At 35.0% G+C, this 18827-nt stretch overlaps 1 protein-coding gene across 3 annotated transcripts in view; it reads left to right on the top strand.

Moving 5' to 3' along the window:
• Positions 1–18827, top strand: part of LOC150106375 (erythroid differentiation-related factor 1) — a 381623-nt gene that overhangs the window by 353169 nt on the left and 9627 nt on the right. For 2 of the 3 annotated variants that reach the window (XM_090393103.1, XM_090393102.1), the window contains one exon: positions 14647–14908. In XM_090393103.1, coding sequence (XP_090249229.1) covers positions 14647–14908 — 262 coding nt within the window. Of the gene's footprint in view, positions 1–14646; positions 14909–18827 lie in introns of those variants that run through there. The other variant, XM_090393104.1, reaches the window with a different exon arrangement.

Here is an 18827-nt window from a genome sequence, read left to right on the forward strand (position 1 = left end):
GGCGACTTTTAGAAAAAGAATTCTTCTTACTCTTTTAACTAATTTTATAATTAATATCCGATTTATTTCGAACTATTTAATTTTTGTTACTGAACATTTTATCAAATCATTCTTATTACAATTGCTTTTACATTATTTGATACGGTTTGGTACTTTTCTTACAAGTATTGTTACAATTCATATTTACTTTTTTGTGTTGCAGTCTTTTTTTACTATTTTGCATTATTCATTTACTTTTATATTATTTGACATTTCTTATTTATGATCTTATTGTTTTTCATACTAAAGTTACCTTTACAACACAATTCTATTTGTGTTGTAAAGGTAATTTTATTATAGCTCTGACAAATATTGGAATTCGAATATTATTGAAAAAATACCCATGGATTCTTGTTTAAAGACAGGAACTTTAACACAAAGAGGAGCAAATACTTCTGCTGACACATCCACTCATATGATTGGAGAAGATATGGAATTGCAAACTGTGGTTTCTTCAAAAGCTAATATTAAAGAACAAGAGTCATCTAAGAACAGACCAAAATGGAAGTACCATGAAAGTTATTTAAATTATGGATTTACGTGTATTGGCAATACACATGTCCCTGATGTTTTATGTAAAAAAAATACTAGTAAACGGTTCTTTGGCTCCAGCTAAATTTCGTAGACACTTCGAAACGAAACACACTGATTACAAAGGAAAAGATATACATTTTTTTAAGAGACGATGTGACTCGCTAGAAAAATCTAAACTTCAAATGGCTACAATTGCTTCAACTGAAAATGCAACAGAGGCGTCTTTTTTGTGTGAGTTACCGCATTGCACTTCATGGTGAAGCTCATACAATTGGTGAGATGCTCATTAAGCCTTGTGTGAAAGACATTGTATCATGCATGTTAAACGAACAGGTTGCTAAAAAAAAATAGATGCAGTACAATTATCAAATGATATTGTTTCACACCGCATCAAATATCTTTCTGCTGATAGAAAAAGAGCTAATTCATCACAGACTGCAGTGAATATTCATTGCAAATGGATGAATCTACAGATGTCGCAGGACTCACTGTATTACTAGTGTTTGTTCGTTATATATTTGATAAAAGTATTGAAGAAGATTTACTCATGTGCGAATATCTACAAGAAAAAACCACCGGAGAAGATATATTCAACTGTATTAATAATTATATTACAAAACAGGGAATGGGTTGGGGGAAGTGTATTGATATTTGTACAGATGGTGCTCAAGCAATGGAAGGTAAGATGAAGGGAGTTGTAACACATATCCTGCAAGTAGCTACAAGAGCTACCAAAAGTCACTGTGTTTTGCATAGACAAGCACTAGTATCAAAAAAGAATTCATACATATTTAAAAACTATTTTGGATGAAGCCGAAAAAATGATCAACTATGTAAAATCTTGACCACTTCAATCCAGATTATTTAAAATTTTGTGCGATGAAATAGGTAATGCACATAATGCATTTTTATTACATACTGAAGTGAGATGGCTATCCAGAGGAAAAGCATTATTGAGGCTTTTTGAACTTCGTAGTGAGTTAATGGTCTTCTTGATGTCACATAATTTAGGACAAAATTTTATTGAATTATTAAGAAATTATTCATGGTTGATGAGTCTTGCATATCTGGCAGATATTTTTACAAAGTGCAATGAAATTAACTTATCATTACAAGGAAAGAATATTACAATTTTTAATACAAGAGATAAAATTGCATCTTTTGATAGGAAGTTGAAATTCTGGATTTCTACAGTTGAACAGAATAATTTTGATTGTTTTCCCACCTTGCATGAATTTTTGACTGAAATAAATTCTAAAGTAAATGAAGAAGTATCTAACGTAATTTTAGAACACTTGCATGACTTGCAATCAACCCTTTTGCAATATTTTCCAAAATCCAGTGAGGACATTCCTGGGTTCTGAATCCATTTACAGTGACAGCTAGGCCAGCAGGCTTCAGCGCAAGTGACTATGAAAATCTAATCGACTTCATTAGTGACTCTGATTTAAAACAAAAATACAAGGAACTACAAATAAATGATTTCTGGACAAGCGTGTCAACACTAGCTATTCTTGTTTTACTTCCTTTTACAATGACGTATTTATGCGAGGCAGGATTTTCATATTATGCTGCAACCAAATCAAAGTCCAGGAACAGATTCGACGCTACACCAAATATGAGAATTCAACTTTCTTATATTGTGTCTGACATCAAACGAATTTGTAATTCAAAGACCCAAAAACATCGGAGTTGTTAAGAACTTAATTTGCAATATACGTTTTACTATTTTTATGTTTTGTTTTTACTAATTAACATTTGATAATAAATTATTGGGGTGCTTAAGGGTCAAAGCTGTATAACTGAGAGGAGACCTCCACATAGCCTTTAAAGGAATGCGGAGAACCGACCAGGGCTTCTGACCTAATGTCCAATCCTCACCTTCTCGTGGTGCACCCTGTTGGGTATCTACTTTGATACTGAACGAACGAGGATGGGCTGGCAATTTGGGATTTAGCCGACCAAATTGTATTCTTATTGGTTAAACCAAAATAAAAAATGATGGTACAACATGACAAAATTTCATGCCGGCTGGGGCGTCGCCCGGTTAAACAAGGCCCCCGTTGTTTTCGCCAGGGAACCAGGGCGAACAGCGAAAAGTCAGCTACTGGAACAAATCTGAAAACAAACCCCAACTCAACATCACCAGAGTTAAAGATCGGTACTATCAACGTAAGAAGCCTGAATGGCAAAGAAATGGAGCTAGCTGAGGAATTAGATAAGTACCAGATCGACATAATAGGGGTGACTGAAACAAAAAAGATCAAAACTGGTGAGATCTTTCTGAGCAATAAATACAAAATGTTATATTCAGGCAATGACAATCAAGGAAAAGAAGGAGTAGCCATAGTATTCAACACAAAATACGAGGCTAATCTTCTTGAATGGCAGTCAGTCTCAAGTAGAGTAATGTGGGCAAATATGAGAATGGGGAACTGGACAATGAGACTTATTTGTGCCTATGGTCCCACAGAAGGTTCTACTAAGGTAGAAGTGGAGGAATTTTTTGAGGCTTTAGAAAAAGCAACTGACACAATGAAAAAGGAAAAGTTGGTCCTTGTTGGGGATCTAAATAGTAGAGTAGGAAATGATTGTGAGACATACAAAAATATTTTGGGAAAATTTGGAGAAAAGAGCAAAGCTAATAATAATGGCAAATATCTGTTGGATTTCTGCTCAGGACATGGACTGGTTATTACCAACACCATGTTCCAACATAAAAATGTGCACAAATTCACATGGAGAGAAGAGGCTAGGAATAAGAAAAGTCTCATTGACTATGTTATTGTTGATAGTGATGTTTTCTCCCTGGTGCAGGACACCAGAGTGTACAGAGGATTTGAAATTGGAAGTGATCACTATTTAGTCTTGAGCAGAATAAAATTGAATTTCATATTGAAAAGAATAACTTGTACGAAAGTTTTAAAGCGAATAAAAGTTGAGCAGCTCTCAGATGTGAACTGTAGACTAAAATACAGAAATATTATTGAAAAGAAAATGAAAGAGTTTGAGAACAGGAATCAAACCTTGGAGATTCAGTGGCAAACTCTGAAGGAAACATTGATTGATTCTGCCAGAGAGGCATGTGGTGAAGTTGTGTGCAAGGATAAAAAAATCAGAACTCCCTGGTGGACACAGGAAGTTAAAGAGGCAGTGAAGGAAAAGAAGAAAGCATATCAAAAGTTCCTAACAAATAAGTCAGCTTTTACTCTTACAGAATAAAGAGACAAATGTAAGAAAGCTAAACAGTGTGTAAAACTAGCTAAACAAAAGTCATGGGAGGACTTTGGCAAGAATATAGAAAATAAATATCAAGAAGGTGGCAAAATATTCTGGAGGTTGTTGAAGAAGCTTAGGAATGGAGGAAAGAGTGCTGTAAAAGGAATTAGAGATGATAAAGGTGAAATGAAAACAGGAGAAAAAGATATCCTTGAAGTATGGAGTAATTACTTTGAAAAACTGCTAAATGAAACAAGCAGTGATGACAGCACAGTGATAAAAAACACTGACCAGGCATGCAGTCAGGAATACATATCCATACTTGAAGTAGAAAAAGCCATCAAAGGCTTGAAATGTGGAAAGGCAGCAGGAGTAGATGATATTCGACCAGAAATGCTGAAGTATGGTGGTATAAGAGTCTTACAGTGGCTGCACTGCATAGTTCAGAAAGCTTGGACAGAGGGACGAATTCCCGATGATTGGAGTAGAGCTCTCATAGTACCCATATATAAAAAGGGAAATAAAACTGAATGTGAGAATTACAGAGGTATTTCCCTACTGAGTGTTCCTGGCAAGATCTATGCAAGTATACTTGAGAAACGGTTGAGAAGAATTGTGGAAGAAAAGCTTGGTGAAGAACAAGCTGGATTCAGGCCAAATAGAGGCTGTCAGGATCAGATCTTCACTTTACGACAAATAGTCGAGAAAGCATGGGAATATAACAAAGATCTGTATTTAAGTTTTGTCGATTTGGAAAAGGCATATGACAAGGTGCCAAGAGAGAAGCTATTCAATACGCTGCAGTTATATGGTGTCAATGGGGCATTATATCAAGCAATACTTAGTCTTTATTTGAGTTGTGAGTCAGCAGTTAGAATTGAAGGAAGCACAGGAAGATGGTTTAATGTTAAATCTGGTGTGAGACAAGCATGTACATTATCCCCTCTGTTATTCATTATCTATATGGATCACATTATGAAGGAATGTGGTATTAAACCTGATATCAAAATTGGAGATGTTAATGTCAGCTCTTTGCTTTATGCGGATGATGTTATACTTCTAAATAAATCCGCTACAAGTCTGCAAGATTCTCTGACTAAATTGAATAGCTGTTGTAATAGATATGGTATGAAGGTCAGCAATAAAAAGACAAAGACAATGAAAATAGGCAGAATCATTGAAAATGTCAACTGTGTTGTGAATGGAGAACCTGTGGAACAAGTAAAACATTTCAGCTACTTAGGCACAATTTTTACTGAAGATGGTAAACTAAATATAGAAATAGACAACAGAATCAGCAAAGCTGGTATGGTGGGAAGTCAATTGAATAAATTCATATGGAATAAGAAAGAAATTAGTCGGAACACTAAATTAGCTGTATACAAGACTGTGTTCAAACCAATTTTAACTTATGGATCTGAGAGCTGGGTCAGAAGTAAAACACTTGACCAAAGACTAGAGACCGCAGATATGAGAGTCCTGAGAAAGATTAGAGGCGTGAACAGATGGCATCAATGGCAATATCATATTAAAAATGAAGATATTAGGAAAGAACTTGACATTGTCAGCATCCAGGAATGCGTTAGCAGAGCTAATCTCAGATGGTATGGTCACTTAAATAGAATGGGAGAGGAAAGATTAGCAAAACAAGTGTTCTCTGCCAGGTTGGCAGGAAAACGACCCAGAGGAAGACCAAGATGTAGATGGATTGATACGGTACAAAGTGCCTTAGACGATAGAAATATAAGATCTGATAATGTTGGAGTCTTGACAAGTAACAGACCGATTTGGAGGAAAATTGTAGATAGGAAGTTAGTAATGATGTAATTTTTCATGTAGTACTGTCATATCCTGTACACCCCTTGAGGGTACATGGCAGGAATTTGATGATGATGATGAATAAATTATTGTTTTTTCTTAACGCTTAGATTTACTCATTTATTTTATTTATATTTACCTAACCTAAAAAACCAGCACACGGGAGAAAAAGTCTGCATTCACTCGTAAGTACTTATAATATTATAAATTTTTGGTGATCAGAATGGGATACGTCAATAAAAATCAGCACAAATTAATTTAATAATGGTTTAATAGATGTTTAATTATTAATTAATAATGAATTGCCAGTCGTTAATAATTAGTTAATACATTACAAAATAACCAAGATGTTCCGTGAACATTTCAAGATTTGTGAAGTGTTCCGTCATAGAAAAAGTTTGAGAAACCCTGATCTACACCAATACACCAACGCCATCTACTGCCCATCATCACCACTATTATTTTCACAGACAATCACAAGTATCCATGCTCATGGCTGGATTCGAAACCGCAGCCTTTTGCCTGGATAGTGGATACGCTAACCACTGCTCACTTCAGTGGATGTAACTCGACGACTAATGCTCATAGAAGAATGGGAAAAATGGCAGTTTGTTGTCAAGACTTGCTGCTATGTGCACTTCAGTAGCCACACTATTTAAAAAAGTTCGTTCTTTTTTTTGAACATCCATCGTATACACACACAGAGGTAATATTCATATATTACTTGGCAGTTAGGTTCATATAAAATCTAGTATAATGTGAAATTGTGTTATAGGGAATTAAAAACCAGTAGAAGGAAAGTTAACAAAACTACAGCACTTTATTTTTATAACTATTGGAAACTTAAGTTTTATTAAAATAGTAATAATTGGTAATTTGGAAACCATCCTCTTTAAATAAATTCGCAGTTATCCAACCTTCTTTTATTTGCTTTCCGGTATACTAGTAGTACATTTTTATTTGTACCTTTTAGTGCACAAAGATTAGATGATCTGTTAATTAGCGTAAGTTTTATTACATAATCTTCTGTTGTATTACTGCACACAAGTAACGTTACATGATCTTAATTGAAAGGGAGATGGTAAATCCCATTTTATTTTATAGCCGGGTACGAAACTCGGATTGAAATCCATCAAAGTCCTAGAGTTTCATGCCAAAAAAACTATCGGCAAGCCCAAGAGTAAGTAATCCCTTGGATAGTACAACACCAGGGCAACTCCATGCAAAGGTGGAGCAAGCTCCGTCACTAACCTTAATATTCTCTCATAATGTAAAACACAGCTCCTAAGATATGTATACTGTTTTACATTATGAAAAGAGGTCACTACCCAGACCGGTTTCATCTTTTTTGAGGTCTCATCAGTGAGTAGGTAGACCTGGAATATCAAAGTTTTAAGTGAACCGAACTTGCATACCTCTACTATTGAATTGCCAAAATGGTGTACTCATATATTGTTATTACCAAATTGTTATTACTATGTTTCACCGGCTACACAAGTTAATTGAAAGGGAGATAGTAAATCCCGTTTTATTTTATAGCTGGGTACGAAACTCGGATCGAAGTCCTAGGGTTTCATGCCGGAAAAACTATTGGTATGTAATGTATGTAGTAGAGGTATGTAAGTTCGGTTCACTTAAAACCTTGATATTCCAGGTCTACCTACTCACTGATGAGACCTCAAAAAAGATGAAACCGGTCTGGATAGTGACCTCTTCTCATAATGTAAAACAGTATACATATCTTAGGAGCTGTGTTTTACATAATGAGAGAATATTAAGGTTAGCAACGGAGCTTGCTCCACCTTTGCATGGAGTTGCCCTGGTGTTGTACTACCTAAGGGATTACTTACTCTTGGGCTCGCCGATAGTTTTTTCGGCATGAAACTCTAGGACTTCGATCCGAGTTTCCTACCCGGCTATAAAATAAAACGGGATTTACCATCTCCCTTTCAATTAACTTGTGTAGCAGGTAAAACATAGTAATAATAGTTACATGATCTTTTGATACATTAAAACCTGGTGTAGGTATCTTTTAATAAATGTTCTTTTAAGTGTTTTGTCTGCCAAAGTCCTATCTCATTGGCATTGAAAACTGTGTGTGTGTGTGTGTATGTTCACTCTCTTCAGTAATTTTAGGAAATTTGAAGTTCAGTCATACATACCTGGAAAAATTATAAACAATCAAATAAAAACGAAAATAATTTTATAAAAAAAAAAAAAGTCATGAACTGTACACTTTGAAGTCACAGTTTTTAATGGTTTCAAATAAACATGACACAGGGATTTCCAAATTTTTTAATTAATTTTTTTTTCTCCCTTATAATGGCATAGCAAGTCAACAATGGAGATTCATAAAAAAGAATGGAAAACATATTAGGGGTTTTCCCTTGCAATAAAAGCTTAAAAATACCATGTTATATGAGGTTTGTCAATTCTCTCTCTCTCTCTCTCCATGTTATACAAGTACCATGTTGTTGAACTGTTATATGGAGATTTTCTTGTATATATACACACACACATTTATAAGTTGACTTATTTATTCTATCATTTTTACATATACTTCTTATATTCACTTTACATTGATAATCTAGTAATTTGATATGTACTCTAATTCCATTTTTATACAAAGAGATTTTTTTTATTTTTCATTTATTATATTTTCATTTTACATATGCTCTAACATTCTCTGTAATAAGCATTGCACTCCATTGACTGTAGTTCGTTTATATCTATGTTTATGGCTATATTATTTTGTCCTGTGGATTCTTAATATAGTATCACGTGACTGGCAAGTGACAGTGCTACCACTACACTGGATGAAGAGACAGAGGTGCATAACATGGATATTAATTCAGCAATAGAGCTAGGTGGGATATCACCATGCACACTATAAGAATGTTCATGCTGAAATTGCTTGGCCCTTGACATGTTTGTACAACTTGAATCTCACTTCAGGAAGAAAATCACAGGAATAGAAAGAACGTATAATAGTTCTGTTGTACATGGGTGGTACAACTAATGTGTCTAACTAACCTATCAATATCTTTTGGAGCAGTAGTGAAGAATTTATAGAAATTGGTGAGAACTCACAGAAATCATTTGACAGACAACCTATTGCGAAGAACAGCATGGGTTTACAAAGGAAGGTCTTGTTTTATCATTGATTCATATTTTACAATGTTACTGCTGAGTTATATAGATGGAATAGATACACTATGATACTTTCAGACTTTGCTAAGGCATTTGATAGGATCTCACATGAAAGGCTTGCATAAACTGGAGAATATTTAATTGGAATATAAACTGTTGACTTGGATAAGTGGACAGCTGATAAGTATTAGAAAGTGGTATATGCTGGTAGTGAATCTACCAGTTTTAAGGTGACCAGTAGTGTTCTCCACGGATCAGCCCTTGGATCATTATTGTTCAATCTATACATTAATGATATCGGGGAAAGACCTGACAGGAGATGTTAAATTGTTTGCTGATGATGTAAAGAAAGGCAGGCCATCAGAGATGCTTCTGATATATACAGCAATTACAGAATGATTTCAATAACCTAGATCAATGGACAAATGATAATGGCTGTCAGTCCAGTGTTAGCAAGTGTAAATTATGCACTTTGGCATGATGAGATTTCCAGCAGCATATTGGTGGGATTATGTTACAAGAAATTGATGAGGCTAGGGACTTGGAGTTATAGTGATAAGCAACTGAGGTTGAAAGGTCACATTGCAAAAATTGCAAATGCAACTCTGAAGATAATTGCCATATCGAAATGAACATGTCAGGATAAGGAGATGATTTTGCCTCTTTACAAAGCATTGATATAACTGCACCTGGACTACTGTGCACCGATCTGAGGTTTTGGGGAATAAAAAAAAAAGCTGTGGAAAGGGTGCGAAGAAGAGTAACAAAGATAATGAGATTATAGATTTAAGAGTATGTGGACTACAAACTCTGGTTAACAGTAGAAAGAGGGATGATATGATGGAGGTCTATAAACTTCTGAAAAGGTGTTATTATCTTCTGATAAAATTTTTCGTTGTGTGGAAGGTAGGGTCAATATCCCAAAAGATATTGACAAGGAGCATCTGTGGCAATTAAGAAAGGGGTGAGAACTCAATTTTTCTCTCACAAAGCAGCAAGTGAGTGGAACAATTTGCATGTTGTGAAGTAGTGAGTGCATCCAGTGTGAGTAATCTACAGTCTCCCTTGATGTGAGCCATTGACTACCTCGAGGTCTGATGATAATAATATGTAGTAAGTATTTTGTGAAATTTTTGTTTCAGCATAGTGTGTGTGCATGCACACACACAATCTACCAATAATTGTCTGGACACTAGCAATTTAAAATTGATACCAGCAGGCAAATCCTAATATCGGGTATGTGCACCTTTGGCTTTGATCACCTCCTGCACCCTTTGAGGGAAGCTTCCAACCAACGTGTCTCAGACATTAGGTAGAATTTGTCTCCATTCCACCTTCAAAGCAGCACTGAGCAGCGACAGATCAAGGGCATGCTGCTCTGGACCTCAGCCGCCACTCCAATTCATCCCACAGGTGTTCGATGGGGTTGAGGTCAAGACTCTGCATAGGCCAAGGCAGTCATTTAACACTAATCTCTTCATACCATTCCATAACAGCTGCAGCTTTGTAGCATGGGGCATTACCATCTTGATAGTAACACAGGTCCATTCCATAAAAACTTCATAGTGTATGCAGCACCTGATGATGTGTAGGCAGCACCAGTGGTCCCACTCCAAACCAGCTGAATGCATCTCGCACCTTCTCTACCACACTTTACTGTGGGCACAACACACTATGGTAACAAGCATTCACCAGGTTACCTCCACACCCACACCCTGCCTTCAGACTAGAAACAGGTGAACCTTGATTCATCGCTCCAGTTTTCCACTTCACATGTTCTTTGCACCAGGCCAGGCAAGCCACCTTGTTCGTTGTTGTGATGTTTGACTTGTGTGTCACTGCTCTTCCGTGGAAACCCAGTAAATGGAGTTCTTTTAATACAGTATTAGTGCTCACCATGGTGTTACTGTTGCTCTGGAACTCATCATGCATGGTGTGTGCTGATTGTAGCTGGTTTTTGCATGCCTCTCGTTTTAACACCCTCCTGTTCCTATTAGTCATTTTCGGCAGTCACTTTGGGTGTTTTCCTGCATTTGTTGAATTTCGATGTTCTAGTTAAGTGGCAACGGAATGTATGGACATGCCACCAATGTGACAGCCCATGATTACACCTTTCTCAAAGTAAGTGAGTTCACGTCGTGTTGCCATACCACCTGTATTCAATTGCTACGATGGAATACTGCTTCCTACTATCTGTACACCAGTTTTTATGTTATTAAAAAACCTGGAATGTTCCATAACTTCAAATAACAGGGATGTCTGGACAATTATTGGTAGATAGTGTATATAGTGTGTGTCACAATGTAAAATGTATTTTTATTGGGATCACAGAAAAGTATGAAAAACACTGCTAGAGCAAATCACATTATACTCATTTCCAGTCTGATAGAAAGTATGACACTTTCTCTCAGAAACTAATAGAAGGCATTTCATGGCATTAGAATTATTAAGGTAGCAATATCTTTAAAGATATGTTTGGGTTATACTTAGTACTTTTTTGTGGGCAGCAAACAATGGTACAGCAGCATCCGAGCACCTTTATTAACAGTATGTGTGACATTGCTGTATAGATATTGTATATTTAGAAATGTGTAATATTCAGTAATTTTTTACATATTTACACACTGAAAATAAGCTTAATTATTTAATGAAATTTACATTTTCCTGTCTATTATTGAAATATTTGCTATATAAAATTTTTATTAAAATTATTCTACACATTTTACTTATATTTTATATATTTCAAAAAAAAAAAGTATGTCTAATAAAACCGTGTTATATACTTATTTGCTGTTCTTATTCCAAAAACATCATTATAAAGTAGAAATTAGCACATTTTTTTAGTTTGTTTCATATCCTTTGATTTTTTTTTAATAACAAAAAACTGGTTATACAGTGTTATTGAAGGTGTTACATGAATAATAAATCTGCAGTGAGCAACATTTGTAAAAGTTAAGTCAATAAATTAACCATGTAATTGATTTTATTAAGTTTCAGCCAGTGGTGTTTACACCTGGAAATAATGCTGAAATGAAATACATATAAAACAAAATGATACTGTTTGTTTAACCAAGAAGAATAAAATATATATTTTTCAAACTGTGTTTAAACTAGTAATAGAAGCTGGTATATGGGCTTTTTCAATGTTAGCATGCTAGCTTTTATCACTATAATAAATTTAGTTTAATCTTTTATCCAAGTGTAAGCAAAGTTTGTGCCTGAAAATATCCAGTTGTACATCCCACTTTACATTCCAGTTGCAGGTGGCCTGGAATGTAAAGTGGGACCTCTGGTGATAAGCGTTTCCCAAATCTTAGGAAGCTTAATGCAACTATATTTATTAAGATTTGGTTGATTTCTCAGAGCTGCTGCTGATTCTAAGAATAGTCTCTCTTTTTTGAATTTGCTGTGGTGGAGCATGGTGGTTTTTTTTCCCATGAGATCCTGTGGGTTGTATCCAAGACATGGTCAGCCAGGCCTGACTGACCATAGTTGTGGTTGCAGATATATGACTTATGTTCCTCTAGGCGGATAGTAGCTGATCTGCCTGTCTGTCCAAAGTATGCCAGTTTACAGGAACAGGGTACTTTATAGACTCCAGGCACTGAGAGAGGAGGAAGCTGATCTTTTGTGGAGCGGATAAAGGTAGCAAGTTTGCGGTGGGACTTAAATGCTGTGTGTAGGTTGTACTTTTTTAAAATCTTGGCTATTTTTTCTGATATGCCATGGATGTAGGGTATGGTGACAGCATTTCTAAACTCTTTCTGGCTCAGCCCCCCCCCCCCCTCTGAAACCTTCTATCTGGCTAAGGTATGTAGATGATGTGTTCTCTATTTGGCTTCATGGCCCAGACACATTAGAATCCTTCCTCAGTCACCTCAACAGCCTACATCCAAGAATCCAGTTTACGATGGAAAAGGAAAAGAATAATTGTTTATCCTTTCTAGATACCTTAGTTACATGCCTTCCCAACGGTACACTTTCCTTCGCTGTATATAGAAAACCCATGCACACAGACAGATACATTCACAAACTCTTCCACCACCACCCCGCTCAACAATATGGCATTATTAAAACTCTTACCAAGAGAGTCCACAATCTTTGTTCCAGTGGAACCACCACTACAACTGAGCTTGACCACATACACAACACTTTCCTCTCCAATGGCTACAGCGATCACAGTATTAAAAAAAAAAAAATCGGGTCCTCCCCCTGTCCCCAGTCTTCTCTTCAGAAAGAGTTTAGAAATGCCATCACCATACCCTACATCCGTGGCACATCTGAAAAAATAGCCAAGATTTTAAAAAAGTACAACCTACACACAACATTTAAGCCCCACTGCAAACTTGCTTTGCAGTGGGGCTTAAATGCTGTGTGTAGAGAGTGTGTGAAGATCAGCTTCCTCCTCTCTCAGTGCCTGAAGTCTATAAAGTACCCTGTTCCTGTAAACTGGCATACTTTGGACAGACAGGCAGATCAGCTACTATCTGCCTGGAGGAAAATAAGACATACATCTGCAACCATGACTATGGTCAATCAGGCCTGGCTGACCATGTCTTGGATACAACCCACAGGATCTCATGGAAAAAAAAACACCATGCTCCACCACAGCAAATTCAAAAAAGAGAGACTATTCTTAGAATTAGCAGCAGCTCTCAGGAATCAACCAAATCTTAACAAATATGGTTGCATTAAGCTTCCTAAGATTTGGGAAACACTTATCACCAGAGGTCCCACTTTAGATTCCAGGCCACCTACAACTGCCCTTAGAGGGCGTGCCACCTAGATAGGACTTGAGTGTCACCCACATGGTTGGGCTTAATATTGTTTGTTATTTGTATATATGTTACATTAGTTTTTTTGTAATCCCTGAAGATGTCTCATTGACTGAGATGAAATATAGGAAGAATTAAATTCTGTTTTAATCCTTTCTGAGTGCTGTATACAATCCATTAAGCCTCCAACATGATGTCCTCACAGCACTTAAGCCTCTACACATGGATATTTTATTCTTCATGGCTAAACAAACAGTATCATTTTGTTTTATATGTATTAATTTTCATTTCAGCATCTGAATGTTAACAAAGTGATGCTCTTTATCAAAAGCAGTTCACTTTGAATTTCATTAAAAATTGGACCTAATTGAAATTGCAGTATCATCATCAGCCATTTTCTGCCACATCTTTCTGAAGTCCTCCATTCTGGTACTATCTTGAGATTTTCTGTCAGTGAGTTCCAGCCATCTCTGATATCCCAGAAATGGTAAGACAACAAAGGAACGAAATCAGAATAAACTAATATTTGTCGTTATTTTGCATTATAGTGCTGTGCTTCTCTTGGGTGGATGAACTTCTGTACTGTTTTTAGTAGTTCTCAACCAACTAATTTTGTTCTTTTCTTTAAGCGTAAAGTGGTAACTTTATAGAAATATTCATATAATTGAAATTAATCGGAATTTACTTCACACAAATAGTAGCATGCAAAACTACATAATGATATTTTAAAATGATCAACTCCTTTTAAATATAATAAATTTTGACTCATTAATTTTAAATATATAAAATAGCTTCATCCGAAAGGTCTTTTTACAGTGTTACAAATTTTGCATATGTGTGAGAGAAAGATTGTATACATCTCATTATTAGCATGATAGTAGTCTATTTTAAGCATGTTTATTGTTCACTTTTTTATTATTATTATTTAAATGATGCAAAATAAACACTGAGATAACATCAGCTGAAAGTAAGAGAGGAGTTTGTGATTTTGCAAATAAAGGATTTAGAGATAAAAGTAATTCAGCATATTTAATTTATAAAATTAAAAACATATTACCATATTAAAAGAATATTTTGTTTTGACACAAACATGTTATTTCTTTCAATGAAGGTTTAACAGGCTTTGGTTCTCAGCTGAGAACACTTCAAACTTTAATGCATCACATGGTAGAAGCTAGGCCAAGCCTACATAATTTAAATACCAAGCACGAAGTCCCAGCAAATATTTCTTGTGAGAACAGAGGTGCTGTATATTTATCAGCAGACAGTGAAGAAGATGTTCTCGAAAGATCCCGTATGCTGTTATTGTTTTTGGAGAGAATACAACATGTAGTAAAGCATGTTATAAAATTATATTCCACCAAGGCCTCAAAGTAAGTTCTACTTAAGTGGTTAAGTATACATATTGATAAACAACACTAAGAGAAAGAAAGCATTTTCTTGGTGTTATATTGTTATGGAGTGGTTAAATAATTTACTGTTTTTATTTTATTGGTACCTTTTTATTCATAAAATGTATTTTTTTTTTTTTTTTTTCATGTGGTTGGTTATCACCCATGAAAGGTTATTAAATCTATAGTGCATTTGTACAGTGGGTAGGCTAAGGATTTTTTTGTCTTTTTTTTATTTATTTTTACATGGACCCTGCTCTAAACATGGAACTTTTTCAGGCCTTCCGTAAGTGAGGTAGTGAAATTCATCTTCCGTCCAAATTGACATAAAACATGTTGCCCTGACAATCTTCATGTTATCACTTAAGGTTTCCAGACAATTTTACTAAAAGTTATATATCTATAGAAAACGTTAAGCAGCCTTTAAAAAAATATAAACGAATGAAAAGTTCACTGTTTGTTTTTAACATTTACATTAATTAATAGGTATGATTTTTATCCTCAACTGTTAAGATGTCACTTCTCCCTCTCCACCTGTTCTTTTTGGGATAGGCTTTGCAAAATGTCTGTTAGTTCCATGTTGTTTATCCATCTATTACAAATTATTCCAAAATTGAAATGGCATGACAAGTTTGTCATGCCATTTCAATTTTGGATTCAGTTTGATTGTTTAAAATGTGTTGAAATGACATTCTTCAGAAACCCTGCTTTGAATGGGTAGAATTTAATAAAAATTTGGGATTTAGGTTATATACAAATATGAATGAATAGCTGGATTTTGATTTCAGCAGAATAATTTTTGAGCCATGCATTCATCCTAGCTGGTTGGGGTAGCTATATATATGCTACCATACTAGGCAGATGATTATGTGCAAGGTGGTTTCCTGTTGCCTTCCTTGCCATAGTATATTTTATGACTGTAGCCGTGTGTATTCAGGACTGGTTTGCCTGTTTTGCGGGATGAAAAACTCGAGTTACCGAGAGTAAAAACCCTCCACCTCTGTATGAAACTCATTAACTCACCTTTAGAAAGAAACCACGTAAAGGTTCCTCACGTCAGAGACGGGAATTGAACCCAAGTCTTTCCAACCAAAGGGCTTTGTCTGTACTGACTGAGCTATGAAGGCTCCGCATGCATTCATATTCTTGTGTATTAATCTGAATCTCAAACGTAATTACATTTTTTCCAGCCAGAACAGAATTACTGCAGTTATGGTAATTCAAATGCGTTTTTCCCCTTTGCACTTCAGAAAGTGGTTCAACAGAATCAAAAATTGTGATGGCCTAGGCAAATTTTTGTAAGAATTCTAAATACGAAATTTCAGCAAAATCCATTATTTTATTGAAACACTATTCAAATCATTTTGCCAAATTTTTATGAAACTTCTATCCATGAAAGGTTTAAACTTGTAATTAATACTGTGGGTAGGCTAATGCTCTTATTTCTATTTTTGCATAGCTTGGAAATCCTGCTTCAGAAACCAAACATGGAACTTTTCCAAGTCACTTCAGCCCCCTCCAATAAACAAGGTAGTGGTCTCACATTAGGCAATCAAATTCATCTCCCATCTAAAAACAGTTACCACTTTCATGCCCATGATGGGATTAGAACCTACAGCTGTTGAGTGAAGAGGAGGTACACAATGATGCACCAGGCTGACATAATTTCAAGTGATGGAAATAATTCTACACTGACGAGATGGAATTTAATGAAATTTGGTATTAAAGATCTCTTAAAATTTATCAAGTGAGTTAAATTTTGGTTTCATTCAGATTATTTTTACTGGCAAAATTACACACACACACCACTGTTTTGTGGCCTCTGAATAGAATAAATTTCTCATAGTTCTCCAACAACAATGGATACTTAAACAATAATCTGGGAACATTTCAAACAGCAATACAAGTAGTCTTAGGTTGAAGACTAGCTGATAATAGATTCCTTTTGGCTATGAATGGGTTGCCATTTTCCTGAACAAAATCAATTTGAATTGTAATAGAGAATGTAAATGCCATACAAAAATGCAATTATGAAATACACCATTTTATGATTGTATGCAATCACCATTCCTTGCTTCATCTTGAAAGTCCATATACTCAAGGTTTATACAAGATGTTATTATAGTAGAGCTGGCTTTCACTATAACATTATTGAAAAGTCCAAACCAACGTAGGTACAATATTATTCTAAAGGAAGTTTACTATAGTAGGATCAACAGTATCGTATGATTAATTTTATATTGTTACTAGCTTCCTATCAGGTTTCCTTCCAAATTAATATCTTATTTGTCAGATCTGTAGTATTATCAGATCTTCTTTTCTGTCTTGTATGAAATTACTGACAACCATGCCAAGATATTTATCTTTCTCTGTCTTTTCCTCAAATGTTCTATTAACTTTTCATTTCCCATTCTGTTTAAGTGGCTACTTGAGATAGCTATGTACAGTCTCCTAATTTTCCTCAGAACTTTCAATGTCTGTTGTTGTTGTTGTCTCAGGTCTTCTGTCAACTGTTTTTCAGTGAAGTATTTCTAACCCTACTTTCACCACTGTTTTGGCTAATTTCTATCTCTTAATCCATATTTATTCATCTGGCTTCCCATCTAGAATAATCAAATAGAATAAGCTTTGCTTATTCTATTTGATTTTCTCTCTTCACTAAAATCTGCAAATAAATAGTTTAAATGTTTTATTTCTATAGATTCACCATTGAGAATGCAGTTCATGTTTTCTATATTCCTGCTTATTTTCATACACCAAATTTGTCGCAACAGTGCAGTTTAAGTTTACGGAGCATAACTTAAAGAGCTGAGTTCAATCTGCATTTTCAGTGTCAGGTTTTCATGCCACTTTCTTCATAATACAATTGTTATAGCTTTATGCTTCATTTTATATCAAGCCATCATCCTGTACATCCTTAATTCTAACTGCCAACTTATAACCAAAGTATATTATAAAGGAATAATTTCTCTAAGTGTTCCAGTTAAAATTCATGCAAGCATATCTAAGAAAAGAAGCAGTCAAGAAAAATTTGGAGAATAACAACCTGTTCACACCAAATAAGTGATATCAAGAACAGATATTTATTTAAATGCAACCAGTTGAGAAATTATAAGGATCTGTATTTAGTTTTATAATTAAGAAAACAGCATGTGATAAGATGCTAAGAAAAAAAGTTACCTCAGAATGCTACAAGTGTATGGTGTAAATGGAGTACAATATTCCATTTTCATATTTAATTGTAATAATATATTAAACGGCTTTCTTTGGCATCTTATTAAATATTGTTTCCAAATCTATGAACCTTAAATACTGATCTTTGTTATGTTCCAATAATTTCTCAACTGTCTGAAATTAAAAATCTTTTTAATACCAATTTGACCTAACTACAGTTGATTCTTTCCCATTTCTCTTCAATAATTTTTACTGACCTCTTAAGTATGTTTCCAGAAATTTATTGAACCTTTCTGTAAAATCTAAAGTACAAAATTCTTATTCACTGCCTCTGTATAAAATGCGGTCCTTAGAAACATTGATTCTTAGCTTGAGTCTCACCCCCAGGATCTGTGCAGAAACCTTTGATAGCCTCAGATTTGTGAGATCCAATATTGCTTGCCACAGAATGCCATATCTAGAATCCTCTGTTTATGAACCCATCTAACATAAGGTTTCCTTATCTAAGTAATGCTCATAAGCTGTATTTTCAACATTCCAAATAGTGAAATCATTTTCCTAGGTGGATTTAACATCTGATAGATGATTAGAATTCAGTCATATGGAAAACCACCCCTACAACTAAATTCTTGCATATTCACTGAATAGCAAATCATAACTTGTGGCAAGATGTGCCATATCATGCAAATCTTAAGGTATATAGGAGCACTCTATAACATAAGAAAAA

The sequence above is a fragment of the Typopeltis vanoorti genome, chromosome 5 (genome assembly GCF_054136105.1).
Source record: "Typopeltis vanoorti isolate ZY-2024b chromosome 5, IOZ_Tvanoo_1.0, whole genome shotgun sequence".
Taxonomy (NCBI): Eukaryota; Metazoa; Arthropoda; class Arachnida; order Uropygi; family Thelyphonidae; genus Typopeltis; species Typopeltis vanoorti.